Genomic DNA, 18,628 nt, shown 5'->3' with positions numbered 1-18,628 from the left:
TTGCAAGCTTCCCAGCTGGCTTCCGACAAAGTTAATGGAGGAAGCCAGATTTGCTTAATGACTGCATGAGTTGCCTAAACAGTCTGGCAAAAAAAGGTTGTAAAATGGGGTGCGGTCATATGATTCACTTAACGACCTCATCAGTTAATAAAAGAACTTCCAGTCCCAATTGTGGCTGCACGTCAAGGACTACCTGTATGTTAACTAACACAATGTAAGTATTCTATTCTGCTACTGGATCAAACTTGTTTTATGTGGAATATGAAACCCAAAGCTAATTACTTTGCTTAACTTTGCTTTTTTGTTACCATACTGGTCAGGGCATAGGCAGGTTTTAGTTTTCCATCTGCTCCGAGAAAAAGTAAAAGGATTTTCTTAGGGTCTTATTTTTGTTGTTGTTCATATTTTGTCGGGAAAGCATAGTAGGATTTTATTTTCTGGGGGGGGGTTGGTTTTTTTGTAACCTGAAGTAAAGGTAAAATTGTACTCTGAACTTCTTTTATTGAGCTAATTACAGTATTATCTAGAAAATATTCATTAACCCTTTAAAGAAGTTTCATTAATATTTACATTATTCAGATGGCATATTTATGATAACTACACAACACACACACACACACACACACACACACACCACAAACTGACATAAAACTCCATACTGATCTTCCAGCAGTTCTCATTCAAAGTAATTCCTTTCATTGCCGGACTGTAAAATTATGTCTGAGAGCTGAGACATTTTGACTATCGATTGGATTTTAGAATAACTATAAAAACTTATAAATGCCCTTTTATCATTATGGAACAGACCAATCTTTTTAGAGGTGTGACTGTTCGGAATCTATAGGATTGCTCACTTTTTCTGCTGATGACTCGTACAAGATCCATTTCAGGCTCTGTGTACCCTTTACTACAAAAACCATGGGCGGGAGGAACCATCATTAGTGGTGAGCCTGTGACATCTCATGGACTCATCTCAAGAAGCGAGCAATTAGACAAGGTGGTGATCTCCAAAAGTCACATATGAGCTTCTCATTAATTAAGTCAATCATCAGATCGTTGACAAATTTGGGGGGGGGGGTTGTTAGTCAATGCTCTTGAATTAGCTTCAGAACTTCGTAAGAGCCAGGATGAAAACAAAATGAAATCAAATGCATCCTACTTAACACACATACCTGTAACTTAGTCATTTCCACAGAAACTAGTGTTTCAGTCATTGAGACTGAACTTCCTGTATCAGGTAACATGTTTGAAATAGGCTGTGGTCTGGTCCTAGTATTACGTGACAACATTGGAATAGATAAGTTCTCAACTTGCTTGCTTCATTGTGGCAGTTGCATGTTTGGATAGGGGAGTCATACAATGGTGAAGTCACTTTCCTTTTTGAAACAAAACTAGCTAGAGGAATAATCACAAGGTAGTATCAACTGTGAGTTTCATGGATTCCCTCTTTAGTTAGGGCAGAAAGAATGCAGGTAGACCTCAATTTATGATGGGTCACTTAGCAATGGACAAAGAGCCTCCCCAGGGCTGCTTATGACCCAGATCTGAAATTCTGGTAGGCCCTTCATTGCTGTCACAGGATTGCATTTGGGTTGCTCAGCAACTAGAGCCTATTTACAGCGATTTGCATGGTCCCACGGTCACATGACCAGGATTATTCAGTGGGTTTTTATGCTAGAAACTGGTGGTTACTTCCAGATTTCAGCAAAAAAAACAAAACACCTCCCATTGTGGGCAATGGATTCACTTAACAACCACAGCATTTAATGTTGGCGGCATTTGCTTTGCAACCGCCATATCCGCTGAACGACCACCACACAAAAGATCACAAAATTGGGCGCGGTCTTGTGATCTGTTTAACGACCAGCAGGACTTAACAATCATAAGTCGAGAACTTTCTACAATAGAACAAAAGTCTTGAAATTCCTAGTGTTCCTGGGATAGGACAATAATTGCAGAATAGACTGGCATGTTCGGTGTTGCACCCGCTTCTGTCCCAGGTATTTTGTAAGATTAAATATATGTGCTTCGGTGCACAAAAAGTCCCTATCATCATTTCTGCCTGTTGTCTCACTGCTGTGTTATGTCTCCATTTCTCACTCAGACGTCGTAAAGAATCACTTTGCTAAAAATAACAACTTTCCAATCAGTTGCTAAAATAATTTAGTCATGGACATAATGTACAGGCCCGTTGAATTTCACTTCCAGATAATTAACAGGGTACAGAAACACAAATCCTGTATCAGTTACATACTGGGTCTGTACTGGAGTAACTATATCAGCTCACTAATAAAGTCAGGGTTACAAGGAAAATGCAGGCAGTCCTCGACTTATGACGACAACTGACCACAAAATTTCCAATGCTAAGCAAGACAGTTGTTAAGTGAGTTTTGCCCCATTTCATGATCTTTCTTCCCACTGTTGTTAAGTGAATCACTGCAGTTTTTAAGTTAGTAATATTGTGGTTAGGTGAATCTGGCTTCTCTATTGATTTTGCTTGTCAAAAAGGTCACGAGGTGATCACATGACCCTGGGACACTGCAAAAGTCATAAGTACATGCCAGTTACCAAATGTCTGAATTTTAATCACATGATTATGGGAATGCTGTAGTGGTTGTAAGTGTGAAAAAAGATCATAACTCACTTTTTTTTCAGTGTTGTAACTTTGAACAGTCGCTAAATGAATTGTTGTAAGTCGAGAACTACCTGTAGATATCTTTGGCTGGTTTCAAAGCCTTAACTAATTCCTACCGCATTCTACTGATTCGTGACTTAATCACACATATTGCATAATTCTGAGAAATCATCTAATTTTTTCTATGTCAATCCATCCTCCTCCAATTTTTAAGAAAATGTAGTTGCCAGCAGGGTCAAAACAATTAAGTTGCTGTAACCCAGTTATCCCAAAACCGTAAATTTACAAAAATACTTCTTTTTTTTCCATTCAGTTAGTACGAATTCTCAGAGACTGGTCAATTCCCTACAGTTTTCCTGGCAAGGGTTTTGCCAAGTGATTTGCCGTTGCCTCCTTGCTAGGGTTGAGAAAAGGTGTCTGGCCCAAGATCATAACCAGCTGGCTTTGTGTCTAAGGCGGGAGCCGTGGAACTAGAACTCAACTGATGCTTTCATTACATCACCAAACTGGCACTCATGGGGAAATATGATACCAAACAATGGGGTGTTAGAATATAAAGGCTTCCCCGCACATGCGTGCTAGTCGTTTCCGACTCTTAAGGGCTGGTGCTCATCTCTGTTTCAAAGCCCAAGAGCCAGCGTTTGTCCGAGGACGTCTCCGTGGTCATGTGGCCGGCATGACTAGACGCCAAAGGCGCACAGAACGCTGTTACCTTCCCACCGTAGTGGTCCCTATTTTTCTACTTGCATTATTACGTGCTTTTGAACTGCTAGGTTGGCAGAAGCTGGGACGAGTAACAGGCGCTCACTCTGTTATGCGCCACTTGGGATTCGATCGGCCAAACTGCCGACCTTCTGACTGACAAGCTCAGCGTCCTAACCCACTGAGCCACCGCGTTAGAATATAAGATAGAGCAATTCCTACAACGAATTTGAGGAGCAATGTGAAATTTAAAACATTGCTTTACTTACCATGATAGCACTTAAGTTAAAACTCACAAAATAGGGCATAAAATGTGTCTGAAATCAAAAATTATGTTTTAACAATGTAACAAAAGCTTTGTTTCCATTTCTGCTGCCCCTTCTCATAGAGAGCAATAGAAACTTCCCTATCCTTTGTATGTTAAGTAAGCTTATTAGTGTTACTCTTGAATAACAAGTGAGTAAAAAGGCTGTGTATAGAATATTTGCCCCAGTGCAGTTTATTAATTTTGTACTGATGGTGTTTCAGATTTATTGTAACCATATGCTTTCACCAATGTTTCTCAGTAATGGCTCATTAAAAATGTAATTTCCTACAACCCACAAGCTTTGTCTGCAGTGCATCATGTTTATAAAAGTAAAAAAAATTCTTCCTGTTCTCATCAGATAAAAGTTTACAAAAAAAAGTGTCAGTGAAAAAATACATCAGATAATCGCATACATTACATTCTACACAAGATATCATGAGCCTTATCTCCTTTTAATCAACCTTTGTCAGATCTTGGTACGTGATGTATTTTGATGAGTCACTTCAAGTTTAATTATCTGAAATACTTGCAGTATAAGAGAATAGCAGAGTTGGAAAAGGGCCCTTGGAGGTCTTCTAGAGCAAACCCCTGTTTAAACAGGAGATCTTATAGCAGGGCTCCCCAAACCCCGGTCTGTGGACCAGTACTGGGCTGTGGCATGCCAGCACCCAGTCTGCACAAACAAGCAAAGCCCCATCTGCAGGATGCAGGCAGCACACAAAACCACGTCCCCTCTGGTCCATGGGAAAACCTGTCTCCTCATAACTGGTCCCTGGTGCCCAAAAGATTGGGGACCTCTGCCCTATACCCAGTGCTTTTTTTGTAAAAGAAAAAGGTGCCAGAACTCACACGTCATACAACCCACCTTGCCTATCCTACAAGGTTCCATCCAAAAAAGGTGCCGGAACTCCGTTCTGAGCGTTCTATGAGAAAAAAAGCCCTGCCTATACCATTTCAGACCAATGGCTGTCCAGTCTCTTCTTAAAAGCCTCCAGTGATGGAGCACCCATAATTTCTGAAGGCAAGTTGTTGCACTGGTTAATTGTTCCTGCTGTTGAGAAATTCCTCCTTAGTTCTAAGTTGGTTCTCTCCTTCATTAATTTCCATCCATTGCTTCTTGTCCTGTCAGGTGCTTTGGAGAACCCCTCTTCTATGTGTCAGTCCCTCAAATATTGGAACGCTGCTATAATGTTGCCCCTGGCCCTTCTTTTTACTAGACTGGGTGTTATGCATAATAATAACTAATGATGAAGGGTAAAATTAATAGTACTTGCTTTATTCTTTATCCAGCAGTTTTCACTAAAAATAATTCCCATGGGGAGCAAAAGGGCGTTCAACTGAATTTGACTTACAGCTGGAAAGAACAACCTTCACCAGGCTAAACAGTGCCCTAGCGATGTTCCTGAACTACAACTCCCAGCATTCCTCCTCATAGGCTAGAGTGGTTGGAATTTCTGGGAATTGTAAATTAATATCTGAAGGACCATCCGGTGTCTGGCGTGGTATCCTTGGGGGGGGGGAAAGCTCAGGCTTCAGCTTAATATCACCATTCACCCTGAATCAAATAATAATAATAATAATAATAATAAGTTGGAAGGGACCTTGGAGGTCATCTTGTCCAACCCCCTGCTAAGGCAGGAAACCCTATACCATTTCAGACAAATGGCTGTCCAGTCTCTTCTTAAAAACTTCCAGTGTTGGAGCATTCACCACTTCTGGAGGCAGGTTGTTCCACTGGTAAGTTTCTCCTTAGTTCTAGGTTGCTTCTCTCCTTGACTAGTTTCCATCCATTGCTTCTTGTCCTCCCTTCAGGCACTTTGGAGAATAGCTTGACTCCCTCTTCTTTGTGTCAGGGAACTCATCCCCAAAGTGCTTTTGTTTTTCAGAAGGCAACAATGTCCAGGTGCCTTTTTGAGAGGGGGAGTGGAAGTGGGGGAGGGAAGCACCTTTGGGACAACCATGACCTGGATGACTGCGAATGTCCATAGGGCAGGGGTAGGCAACCTTGGCTCTTTTTTTAATGACACCTGGACTTCGACTCCCAGAATTCCTGAGGCTGCCTCAGGAATTCTGGGAGTCGAAGTCCACGAGTCATTAAAAAGAGCCAAGCTTGCCTACCCCTGCCATAAGGCAGTCCTCAGGGAACTCAGTTTCCCAGCAACACGGGGCAGAGCGAGCGAGCGAGCGAGTAACGTCACGTGACCGAGGCTCGGTGGCGTCACTCGTCCGCGCCTCGGCAGGGAACTTTTTATCTCCATCATGACCCAGAGAAAGCACTTCCGGTTTGGGCCTGGAAGGTGGGAAGAGGGTGGGGGAAAGAAAGGAAAAAAAAAAAGAGCCGTCGTCTTCAGCGCGCCTGAATTGTCGCGGTGGCGGTTGTCATGGCAGCGGCGGCCGGGCCCGGAGGAGGCGAAACGGCCTCCTCTGCAGACGAAGGCGGAGGAGGGGGCCGGGGGAGCCCCCCCGGCTCGGACCCACGACGCCTGGGGCCGGGGGGGCGAGAGGAAGAGGAGGCGCCGCGGCAAGGCAGCGCGGGAGGCCTGGGCAACCAGAGCCGCCCGTCCTCGTCGCCGCCCTCTCGCGAGGCTGAAGTCAGCGTGGAGATCGGAGAGACCTACCTGTGTCGGCGAGGGGACGGAACGTGGCGTAAGTGGACCACCCCCCCCCTCTCTCGCCCCGACCCCGGGTTATTCGGCGCCGTGTCCGTACTCGGCGTCGGAAAGGGGCTCCCCGTTCGTCGTTGAAACGCGCGCGCCTTGCTCGACCGTCAGGACCAGGGGAAGGCCACGTTCAAGTACTAATGCCACTTTACAAAGCCTTGGTAAGGCCACACCTGGAATACTGCATCCAGTTTTGGTCACCACGGTGTCAAAAAGATGTCGAGACTCTAGAAAGGGTACAGAGAAGAGCAACAAAGATGATCGGGGGACTGGAGGCTAAAACATATAGGGAACGGTTGCTGGAATTGGGTATGTGTAGTTTAAGGAAGAGAAGAGTGAGGGGTGACATGATAGCAGTGTTCCAATATCTCAGGGGCTGCCCCAAAGAAGAGGGAGTCAAGCTATTCTCCAAAGCACCTGAAGGCAAGACAAGAAGCAACGGATGGAAACTAGTCAAGGAGAGAAGCAACCTAGAACTAAGGAGAAACTTCCTGACAGTTAGAACAATTAACCAGTGGAACAACCTGCCCCCAGAGGAGGTGAATGCTCCAACACTGGAGGTTTTTAAGAAGAGATTGGACAGCCATTTGCCTGAAATGGTATAGGGTTTCCTGCCTGAACAGGGGGTTGGACTAGATGACCTCCAAGGTCCCTTCCAACTTTATATTATTATTATTATTATTAAGTCCACCCTCGTCCATGGAAGCGTCTTGGAGCCGGCCGTTCTGTCGGAGCCCGACCTCCTCGGCAGGGTTGTTGTGGAAGAAAGAAAGAAAGAAAAAAAAAACCCAAGGGGGGGAATTGTTAATTCTGGGGTGTTACTTGGCAGGCGCTTGCCTGTTTGGAGTTCTGAAATTATCGTGATGGTTGGTTGCCCGGCCAGCCAGATGTTGATTTATTTATTTTTTATTATTTTAATCCCATTTATATCCCGCCCTTCTCCGAAGACTCAGGGCGGCTTACAATCTAAAGCACAAATCAATGTGCTTAGCAATATTTATTTATTTATTTTATTACATTTATATACCGCCCTTTCCCGAAGGACTCAGGGCGGTTTACAGGGTGATTAAAAAACAAAGATACAAAAGTTAAAAACAGATTTAAAAAAATTATATTCATCCCTGCATAAGTAAAACCCCAGTTAAAATTAAGATTAAAGCTAAAATTAGAATCCTCAGCCTGGGCCATAGAGCTCGAAGAGCCAGGTCTTCAGGTCCTGTCGGAATGAACGGAGGTCGGGGGCAGTCCTCAGCTCCACTGGCAGCTGGTTCCAAAGGGCAGGCGCCCCCACAGAGAAGGCCCTATCCCTGGGTGTCGTCCGCCGGCAATCTCTTACTGGCGGCACCCTGAGAAGACCCACCCTGTGGAAGCGCACTGGACGAAGGGAGCTTGATGCCGGCAGCAAGTGTTCCCTCAGATATCCCGGACCCAAGCCATTTAGGGCTTTATAGGTCATCACCAGCACCTTGAATCTCACCCGGAGGGCAATCGGAAGCCAATGCAGCTTGCGGAGTAGAGGTGTTACAAGGGAGTATCGGGAAACCCCCATCACAACTCGCGCAGCCGCATTCTGCACCAGCTGAAGCCTCCGAGTGCTCCTCAAGGGCAGCCCCATGTAGAGAGCGTTGCAGTAGTCTAAACGGGAGGTCACGAGCGCATGAGTGACTGTGCGTAGGGCATCTCGGTCCAGATAGGGTCGCAACTGGCGCACCAGGCGAACCTGGGCAAAAGCCCCCCTGGTCACGGCTCCTATATGGTCTTCAAAATTGAGTCGTGAATCCAGGAGGACGCCCAAGTTGCGAGCCTTCATTTTATGTATATGCCTGCTTATTAGGGCTTTCGCCCCCCCCAAGCTGCATTTTTACAAAGTCAGCTTATTGCCCCCAACAATCTGGGTCCTCATGTTGATTTGATTTGATTTGATTAAATTTCTATGCCGCCCTTCTCCCTGAGGACTCAGGGCGGCTCACAACCGTAAAAATTAAAAAAACGTAAAGTAATTTTTTTAAAAAACAATAGATGCAATAGTTACGAGACAATTTAACCCAGTAAAAAGCCTAATTAAAAAACGTAGTCAGTCCAGGCCCGCTTGTTGGAACAGCCAGGTCTTCAGGTCACAGTGGAAGGGCCGAAGGTCAGGGGCCGTCCACAGCTCTAGAGGCAATTCATTCCAGAGGGTCGGTTGAAGCCTCCGGGTGCTCTTCAAGGGCAGCCCCATGTAAAGAGCATTGCAGTAATCCAGGCGAGAAGTGACGAGGGTGTGGGTCCAAAAAGGGGCGCAACTGGCGCACTAGGCGAACCTGTGCAACGCCCCCCCCCTGTCACGGCCGTTAGGTAATCATCCAAGTTGAGCCTGTGAGTCCTCCCCAAAGACCTGGGATTAGGCAGGTGATGTTGTTCGATGGCACTAAAAGTTATCATCGCAGGGTGCAAGCTGCTGTGAGTAATGTTGCCTTTTGCAATGGACTGGTGGTGATTTTGTCTTCTATTTCTCTGTTTTCAGTCTTTGCATATTTGTGACGGGTAGATAGATACCTTTTCTTTCATTAGTCCTGCAGCTGCTGGTTCTGGTTGCTGAGCCAATGGTCCTGAATCCTGTAGTAGCCCGTTTGTCACTAGATGTCCTGAAACTCCCAACACTTGCGCTGTATAATTATTATTTGTACAGACAATTATAGATTTACAACTTTTCATCTCAAATTATTTTCATTATTGCTAAAAGGCCGTAAAACAGCTAAAGCCAAATTCATCCTGTGTAGCGTAATACACAGCATTAATACGAACCACACATAATTGTGAAATGCTTGGGTGTCTTCATTTCATCCATTTCCCCATGGAGAAGAAGGAAGCTATCATATATCATATCCGAAGCAGGTAACACTTTTTTTTGAACCACACTGGACGGATCTTTTTCTTATAAACTATTACATGATAACCCAAAGCTAGATTGATACAGTAGCCTGATGATTATCCTTCTAGCTTCAGGCCTCAATACAGTCATTTAAGGCTGTAATTCTTAGCATGTCTGACAGTAATCCATTGAATATCATATAATTTAATTGTAACCAAACATTCATGGAGTAACTGTGTGCATTCTCATTATTCTTCTGTTACACTTATCTAAAGTATCCTTGTACATATTATAGAAATAAATGGAAACTTCTATATGTTCATACTCCTGAACTTAGTTACACAAGACCCACATCTGTGGTTCAAGCCTCACTGGTAAGAATGAACTAAACTTTCATAGGTTACTTCCATGCTAGCTTGTTTACCTTTTGAAAGAAGAAAGTGTTTCGTAGTCTTTTTACTGACTTACATTTTTCACTTTTCATCACTGAAATGCCCTTTAACGAGATTAATGGTTGCTTCCCCTTCAGATTCTGCAGAGGTGATTCAGTCTCGGCTCAACGAACAAGAAGCCAGAGAGGAATTTTATGTTCACTATGTAGGATGTAAGTGCCGTTTTGAGATTCTGATCTGTATAGCGAAGAGAAAGTTTGAGGTGTCTTAACTAGTTCAGTCTTCCCTAATCTCATGCCCTGCAGATAACCTGGAATGATAATTTCTTGAATTCCTAACCAGCTAAATTAATCTAATTAAATATAACTATGCTTTTTTCCCCCCTGCAGTCTTCCATAAATTGTTTCATCAGGTCATTTTGAGATCAGATGAGCATAGATTTAGTTTAGATGTAGCTTTAAATAGGATGCTAAGTAAGATTGTATTTTTTTTCTGCAGACTAATGATAAAGTGTTAGGTAAAGAACCATCATAGCGTGCCTTAGCACAGTGTGTTGTAACCCAAACTGCCAATTATCCCAGTGTGTAGAAAAAAAGGAAAAAGAAGCAGAACAAAAATTATATGCCTTTAGTTCAATATTGAGCTCTGGGAAGAAGCTGAAAGAGTGTTTATTGGTGACAATCAGGATGAAGAGTGTGCTTAATGTTGATTCAGGGTTTTAGTTTTTTTCTAGTACTAGGATGGAAGCTGCTGTATGCAACTTGGGACGCAGTCAAAGCTTTGTTTGGGGTGGTGATTTTTGTTTGCAATTGATAAACCACTGGCAGTCAGAAATCTTTGCTGATCATCTAGATCAGGGATGTCCAACCTTTAATGCTGACCGAGGACTTCTGTGCATTGAAGTCCACAAGCTTTAAAAGGTTGCCGAGGTTGAACGTCACTGATCTAGAAGTCTGTCGGTAGATTTCAATCTATCTTCTGTTTACCACAGAGTAGAGCAAGGCAGAGTGGATTGACTTTCTTGTTTCCATATTTCAATTTCTAGCTAAAGAACATTTTATGTGGGATGGCTGAGGGGAGGGGGGGGAATGGTGAAATTTCTGTGATCCTAACTCTCCTTTGGCTCTCACAGTCAACCGACGTCTGGATGAGTGGGTGGATAAGAACCGCCTGGCCCTCACCAAGACAGTCAAAGATGCTGTGCAGAAGAACACCGATCAATACATGAATGAACTTTCCGAGCAGCCCGAGCGCAAAATCACGCGCAATCAGAAGCGCAAACATGATGAAATCAACCATGTCCAAAAGGTGATGCAAGGGACAGGGGGCTGGGAAGGCAGAATTGTTCTATGCCGCCAAACACAGGTAGTCCTGAACTCACAACCATAGTTGAGCCCATTATTACCCTCATTAAATTGTTGCTCTCACTAAACAAGGCACACTTGCAATCCCAGCTCTCCACGTTGCAGTCATTGTGTGAGCATGGGGTGCCTCAGGCAGTGGAGAAGCGGTGGTTGCCAAATGAATGGTCGTATCTTGAGGACAGCCTGTATCCATTCCAGAGGTGGGGAGGGAAAAAAACCAACAACAGTATAGGTAGTCCTCAACTTATGAGCACAATTGAGCCCAAAATTTCTGTTGCCGAGACAGTTAAATGAACGTTGCTTCATTTTACAACCTTTCCTGTCACAGTTGTTAAGTGAACCACTGCAGTTCTTAAGTTAGTAACACGGCTATTAAGTGAACCTGGCTTCTGCCTTGGCTTTGCTGGTCAGTTGCTAAGCGTCTTTTGATCACACGACTCCGGAGATGCTTCAGTGGTGGCAAAGGTGAAGAATAATCATAAATTATTGAATGCCGTTGTAACTTTGAGCAATCATTAAATGAACTGCTGTAAGTGAATTTGAATTTGAATTTTATTGAATTTATATACCTCCCTTTCCCGTAGGACTCGGGGCGGTTTACAGGGTACTTAAAACAACAATACAAAAATTAAAAACAATTAAAAAGATTAAATTAAATCCCTGAAGAAATAAAAAACCCCAGTTAAAACTCTCAGCCTGGGACGGAAAGCTCGAAGAGCCAGGTAAGGACTGCCAGTATCCTATTGCATTTTTGGTGCTATTGCTACCCTTAACACTGGCAGGAGAAGGTGGCTTTTCCAGGAAATGCTTGCCGTTACTCACACGATTGGGCTTTTTCCCCCACCACAGACGTATGCTGAGATGGATCCTACCACAGCAGCGTTGGAGAAGGAACATGAAGCAGTGAGTGTTTATCCATACCTGGCCTAGCTGTGTCTGGCTTAAAATCTGAAGAGTTTTGGAAAAGGCAGTATTACGAGCCATAGTGGTACAGCGGTCGGAATGTAGTATTGCAGGCTAACTCTGCCGACTGCCAGCAGTTTGATCCTGACTGGCTCAAGGTTGACTCAGCCTTCCATCCTTCCGAGGTCGGTGAAATGAGGACCCAGATTGTTTGGGGGCAATAGGCTGACTCTGTAAAACCGCTTAGAGATGGCTGTAAAAACGATGAAGCGGTATATAAGTCTAAGTGCTATTGCTATTACCGTGCTTGTAGGACACCGCTTACTTTCGTCTCCCTCTCAGATCACCAAAGTGAAATATGTGGACAAAATCCATATCGGGAACTATGAGATTGACGCTTGGTATTTCTCACCATTCCCAGAAGACTACGGGAAGCAGCCCAAGTTGTGGATCTGCGAATACTGCCTCAAGTATATGAAGTTTGAGAAGACTTACCGCTATCACCTTGTACGCAAGGGGGAGGATAGTTGCCAGGGGGCCGGGCTAGGGAAGGTTGGGGTGGGAGAGAATTAAGCGCCAGAGAGCCTGTAGGTGGAATGAAACACTATCAAAAAGAGAAAATGGCATCGGGATCAGTGCATATCAGTATATTTGAACTTCTATACATATACTCGACTTACAATCGCAGTGGAGACCAAAATTTCTGTCACTAAGCGAGACTTTTGTTCAATGAATTTTGCCCCATTTTACGACCTTTCCAAGTTGTTAAGTGAACCACTGCAGTTGCTGCAGTAGCAATTGGTTGTTAACAAATCCCGCTTCCCCATTGTTGACTGCTTGCCAGAAAGTTGCAAAAGGTGATCATGGGATGCCAGGACACAGCAACTGTCATAAATATGAGCCAGTTGCCAAGTGGCTGAATTTTGGACCACATGACCATGGGGATGCTGCAGTGATCGTAAATGTGAAGAATAATCTTGAAGTCACTTTTTCCCAGTGCCTTTGTAACTTTGAGCAGTCACTAAATGAACTTGATGAAGTTGAGGATTTGAGGATTACTAAATGAAGTTGAGGAATACCTGTATTTAATTTCGGTATTTTCAATGTTGCCAACTGGAAAAATCTAAACAAACAATGCTAAAATGAAACTGGAGAAAAATAATCAGGTCAAAGGCAAATAGATGCAAAAGGTGCATTGAACAGGTTCGTAGGTGGAATTCCTCAGAGGAAGAAAAAAAAAAAGATGCCTGTCATTTTTGGTACCCATCAATCTTCTTATCGTTGCTCCAGGGCCAGTGTCAGTGGCGACAACCACCAGGGAAAGAAATCTACCGCAAAAACAACATCTCGGTATATGAGGTGGATGGCAAAGATCATAAGGTAAGAGCCCACATCAGCTCCGGGCTTTCTAGCATTAGCTGTTCCTGTGTCCATTTTTTGTGGTCTAGGCAGCAAGTTTGCTATTTTGGGAACTTGGCATTTGCCAACTTCACTGTTTGGAAAATCTGGTTCTTCAGATAGAAAGTCAGTCACTCAGCATAGTCATAAACAGTCATTACCTACTATATAATTTTACTTCTCCCCACATTTGCAAGTTGCTTTTGAATAAGCCGACCTATACAGGTAGTCCTCAGCTTACGACCACAGTTGAGCCCAACGTTTCTGCTGCTGAATGACAGTTGTGAAAGTGAATTTTATACCTTGCTTGCTCCAGTTAGTAAGTGAATTGCAGTTGTTAACAACTTGGTCTTTAAGTGAATCTGGTTTCTCCCTTGACTTGGCTTGTCAGAAGGTTGCAAAAGTTGACCCGGAGGGACACTGCAATTGTCCTAAATATGAATCAGTTACCAAAAATCTGAATTTTGATCATGTGACCACAGGGTTGCTGCAATGGTCGTTAAGTGTGAAAAATGGTAATAAATCAATCTTTAATTGTAACTTTGAATGGTCACTAAATGAGCTGTTGTAAGTTGAAGACTACCTCTGTGCAGATAAAGTTTGTGTGGGCCAAGAGCCTCGAATCTTCAATCTTTTGATATAGAAATAGCTATATCAAAGAAGGTAAATTACACGGAACACGGTGCCAACAAGTCTATAGAGATTCTCAATCATCCAGGTCAGGGGTCCTCAAGCTTGGCAACTTTAAGACTTCTGGACTTCAATTCCCAGAATTCCTCAGCCAGCAAAGCTGGAATTCTGGGACTTGAAGTCCACAAGTCTTAAAGTTGCCAAGCTTGAGGACCCCTGATCCAGGTCATACCGTGTTTCCCTGAAAAATAAGCCCTAGCTTGATTTTTACGTTTGCGCCTAATATAAGCCCTATCCCCAAAATAAACCCTAGTTTTGGGGCGAGGCGCACACATAAAAATCAAGCTAGGGCAGGGGTGGGGGGCGGGGCTGCCCCACGCACACGGCACCCACTTAGGACCGCTGCAGCCAGGCCTCTCATGCCCCAACACCTGTTGCATTACAGCCTGAGTTCTGCTGCTCATGGCTGGACACAGACATTGCACCAGTCCCGCCACTCGTGGCAGGAGGCCGCGTGTCGCGCCAGTGCCACTGCTCACACACCATGGTGCGATGCGCCACAAAGCTTGCCGCAAGCAGTGCCACTGGCACAATGTGCCACGTGGCATCTGGCCACAAGCGTACAAGCGACCTGGCTGCCGCAGTCCTAAAGTAAGGGGTGCGTGGCGCGCACTCAACTCTCCAACCCTGCCCCAGCTTTTTTTTTTACACGTGCTGAAGCTTCCTGGATGAGAAGGAAAACATCTTCGAAGGAAAACAAAAATTCAATTGTCTGGTGAAAAGGCATCTTTAGGACGGTACTAACAAAAACATTTTTGGGGAGTTGTCCAGAATGTCTAAAGGATGTATCTAAAAGAAGCAAATGACTCATTGAGCAAATAAACCCAGGGTTGTCACTCAAAATGGCCAAGCTCAAATTACCCTGCTTCAGACATTATATGTAAACGACGACAATGTGGAGAAGGCTCTGACGCTGGGAAAGATGGAAGGCAAGAGAGAGAGACGAACTTCAGGAAGATGGAGGGTCTGTTACAGTGGTGATATCTGCACCATTGGAAGTCCTGAAGGACCAGTCGGGGGACAGATGGAAAAGGTCCATGTAGGTGCTAAGAGTTGATATAAATTTGGCAACACGTACTAGCTAAAGGGTGACAGGTTAGGGAAGGGCAATCTTAAGCGTGAACAGTAATATGGAGTTTTAAGGTATTTCATTTTAATAGCTGGAACAGTAAAGTGTATAATGGGCCAGAACACACAGTTGCAGTTGATTGATTGGAGAGTGCGGGCTCCTGCATGAGGCAATCTATGTTATGATTGGTTGCTGCGTGAGAAGGGGGTGTTTCCCTTTTTCTTCTGTGTGCTCTGTATGCTGTTCTGTGATTTACCTCATGATTTACCTCACCATCTTAGTGTGTACCTGTCTTATCTTGTCTGCTGTAAATATAAATGTAAAATATATTTATTTATATAACATTACAAACCAGCGTCTTTGACTCCATTTGCACACTGGCTGCTTAATTCCCTGACATGAAGGCTCTTCTATTGAACTATTACTGCAGAAAAAAGTCATAAGAACTGGTTGCATCTAAATTTTGAGAAGACCAATCAGGAAGTTATGGAATGTATGAGACACTGTAAAACAGGGGTCTTCAAACTTGGCCCTTTTATGACTTGAAGCACCTGAAGGCAGGACAAGAAGCAACGGATGGAAACGATTCAAGGAGAGAAGCATCCTAGAACTAAAGAGAAACTTCCTGACAGCGAGAACAATTAACCAGTGGAACAACTTGCCACCAGACGTTGAGGCTGCTCCAAAACTGGAAGTTTTTAAGAAAATATCGGACAACCATTTGTCTGAAATGGTGTAGGGCAGGGGTGTTCAAACATGGCCCTTTTATAACTTGTGGATTTCAACTCCCAGAATTCCTAAGCCAGGCACGCTAGCTGAGGAATTCTGGGAGTTGAAGTCCACAAGTCATAAAAGGGCCAAGTTTGAAGACCCCTGCTGTAGATCAATGCTTCTCAACCTTGGCAAGTTGAAGATGTGTGGACTTCAACTCCCAAAATTCCCCAAAGCTGGCTGAGGAATTCTGGGAGTTGAAGTCCATACATCTTCAACTTGCCAAGGTTGAAGACTGTCAGGCTGCTCACAGAATGGCCCAGATAGGCCTGGCTCAAATTGAGTTTACAGATACCTATTTGTGAGGTTCAAAAGAAGGAACCTTACACAAAAGTTTCATTTTTCTTACATGCATTCTTGGCTTTTTGAACAAGTTGGAGATACCTGAATTTTTTTAACCAGCAAAACCTCAGAACCTGCACATCACACTCTAGAAAGCCAAATTTTAATTTTAGATAAGCTGTAGGCGTGAATGAAATTCTCTTCTTTTAGAAAGTTTACCTCAGAGACACTTTTTTGTTTGTTTCAATAAGGAATGAGCCAACACTCATCTTTCTCCTCTTTGCTCCTGGATTTCACTTTTTTTTGTCTGAAGCCTATGTCCTTATTGCTCCCTTTTTCTCCCCAGATTTATTGCCAGAATTTGTGTCTTTTGGCCAAACTATTCCTGGATCATAAGACCCTCTACTTTGACGTGGAGCCCTTTGTCTTCTACATCCTTACCGAGGTGGACAGGCAAGGAGCCCATATTGTTGGCTATTTTTCCAAGGTACTGACTGCTGGTGTTCACGGAATGGAGAATGAATTGTAACTAGCTTTGTGATCTAACAAGTGGATGAATTCTACGGCTGTGCAAAATATTTTGCGCGCTCCTGGTTTTAGGTGCTTCGTGTCTCTACATTTGTGTCAGCGTCTTTGACTCCATTTATTTATTTATTATTTATTTATTAATGGGATTTATATCCCGCCCTATCTCCCGAGGGACTCAGGGCGGCTAACAACAACAGAACTTAAAGGTCTCTGTACAGTAAATTAAAAATAAAAATTTGAAATAAATCAAAATAAATTAAAGAATAGAGTTAGAGTTGTAAACATAATTAAAATGCCTGTCAGTCCAGGTCAGCCAGGTGGAAAAGGAGTGTTTTGAGGCCACGGCGAAAGGACTGGAGATCTTGGGCCATCCGAAGCTCAGGGGGGAGCTGGTTCCATAGGGCTGGCGCTCCCACAGAGAAGGCTCTTCCCCTGGGGGTCGCAAGGCGACATTGTCTAGCCGACGGTACCCTGAAGAGGCCTTCTCTGTGTGAGCGTACTGGGCGATGGGAATTCGTTCCCGGTAGCAGATGGTCCTGCAAATATCCCGGGCCTAACTGCTGCTCAGTTCCCTGACATGGGGGCTCTTTGGGGTCTTTTGTCCTGTGGACTAAAACACAGTTGCTTTAAGCACAGGTGCTTTGGGATAGATGTGAACGGGGGGGAAAAAGTCAAGGAGAACAGTGGTGATGGTTGAGAGAAGGCCCTAGGAAGACTGGGAGGGACAAGAAGTCCACAGGAACATCAGGAGTGGTTATGGGGAAGGAGAGAAGGAAAGAGTCTAGAACGGGGATAGGCAACCTCGGCTCTTTTATGACTCATGGACTTCAACTCCCAGAATTCCTGAGTCAGCAGGAATGCCTACCCCTGCTCTAGAAGATCAGGGCCATATGAAGATCAGAGGTTTTTACAAGAGAGGCCATGTATACTGGTCCTATTCACTCCATCTATGTCTTATTTTGTATTCAATTATCCGAGTGTTCTGGCTTTCAGTTCTACGGAACCACGGCTGGTCCAAATAATTCAGCACATCTTCCAAATTAAGAGTTTTAGTTTTATGAGCATCCCAGGTGAGCACTTAGAATCTTATTTCTGTGTGTTTAAAATTAGTGCCTGGTAAGAAAAAACTTAGGAGAAAATATAGTTTAAGAAACATGACAGGGAAAGAGAGAAAACGAAATTAATCACTCTCTCTCTCTCTGTGTGTGTGTGTGTGTGTGTGTGTGTGAGAGAGAGAGAGAGAGAGAGAGAGAGAGAGAGAGAGAGAGATCTTGGCGTGTCTGGTTTCCTCTGAAATCTGCAATACCGCACTTGGAAAACTTTAACCACAGACATAAGGGAAATTTTATTGCAGTGAAAATTCAGCGTAATATAAAAAGCAGACTCCGTAACAAAAATCTGTGTGAAGAATTGGACACACAATCCTAGAATTATGCAGGGTCAATCACTGTGAGTCTGAAAAGCCCGATGGCCATAGCTTGCTCTTAGAATTAAATTGAAAAAGAACTTGATAGGCCGACTACCTTGAGCTTTTGGAGGATCAATGGAGTGTGCATGTAATCAGTAATTTAAAAAGATATATTGAGGAAGGAAGGTGATAAATAAATCGGTATCCAGATCAGCTTAGAGAGTTTGCAGCAGGAGAGAGCAAGCATGGATTTTAATCCATTACAGCGGAACATGCTTTTCTCCAAAGTTATCCTTAGGGTTGCCAGATATAATGGGTACAATTGGTGACTACTTTTTAAAGAAATATGATTTTTCTGGAGGTTGATTTCTCTGCTTAAGGCTAGATTTCATAACATCGTTTACCTGACTCCTGTGATTTCTCTTCCCTTCTAGGAAAAGGAATCCCCAGACGGAAATAACGTCGCTTGTATTCTAACCTTGCCCCCTTACCAGAGACGGGGTTATGGGAAATTCCTCATTGCATTCAGTAAGCTTGTTTTCTTAGCCGTGAACGATAAAAACGAGTTGCAGAGTTGATTAGGTAAAGGTAAAGGTTCCCCCGCACATGCGTGCTAGTCGTTTCCAACTCTAGGGGCCGGTGCTCATCTCTGTTTCAAAGCCGAAGAG

At 43.9% G+C, this 18,628-nt stretch overlaps 1 protein-coding gene across 5 annotated transcripts in view; it reads left to right on the top strand.

Annotated features, from left to right (window-relative positions):
* The first annotated feature begins 5,921 nt into the window (after positions 1 to 5,921).
* The window catches only part of LOC308679126 (histone acetyltransferase KAT8), a 28,670-nt gene continuing 15,963 nt past the window's right edge, over positions 5,922 to 18,628 (top strand). For 4 of the 5 annotated variants that reach the window (XR_014028703.1, XR_014028704.1, XR_014028705.1 and 1 more), the window contains exons 1-8: positions 5,922 to 6,290; positions 9,685 to 9,759; positions 10,680 to 10,855; positions 11,761 to 11,814; positions 12,157 to 12,321; positions 13,105 to 13,194; positions 16,371 to 16,511; positions 18,395 to 18,488. Coding sequence is in view for 2 of the 5 variants with exons in the window: in XM_081346396.1 (XP_081202522.1) it covers positions 6,026 to 6,290; positions 9,685 to 9,759; positions 10,680 to 10,855; positions 11,761 to 11,814; positions 12,157 to 12,321; positions 13,105 to 13,194; positions 16,371 to 16,511; positions 18,395 to 18,488 (1,060 nt within the window). In the remaining 3 variants the exon portion in view is untranslated. The remainder of the gene's footprint in view (positions 6,291 to 9,684; positions 9,760 to 10,679; positions 10,856 to 11,760; positions 11,815 to 12,156; positions 12,322 to 13,104; positions 13,195 to 16,370; positions 16,512 to 18,394; positions 18,489 to 18,628) is intronic. The other variant, XM_081346397.1, reaches the window with a different exon arrangement.

The sequence above is a fragment of the Vipera berus genome (genome assembly GCF_964194415.1).
Source record: "Vipera berus genome assembly, chromosome: Z".
NCBI lineage: Eukaryota > Metazoa > Chordata > Lepidosauria > Squamata > Viperidae > Vipera > Vipera berus.
The sequence above is the reverse complement of the archived record's forward strand: the minus strand, read 5'-3'. Positions and strand labels throughout refer to the sequence as shown.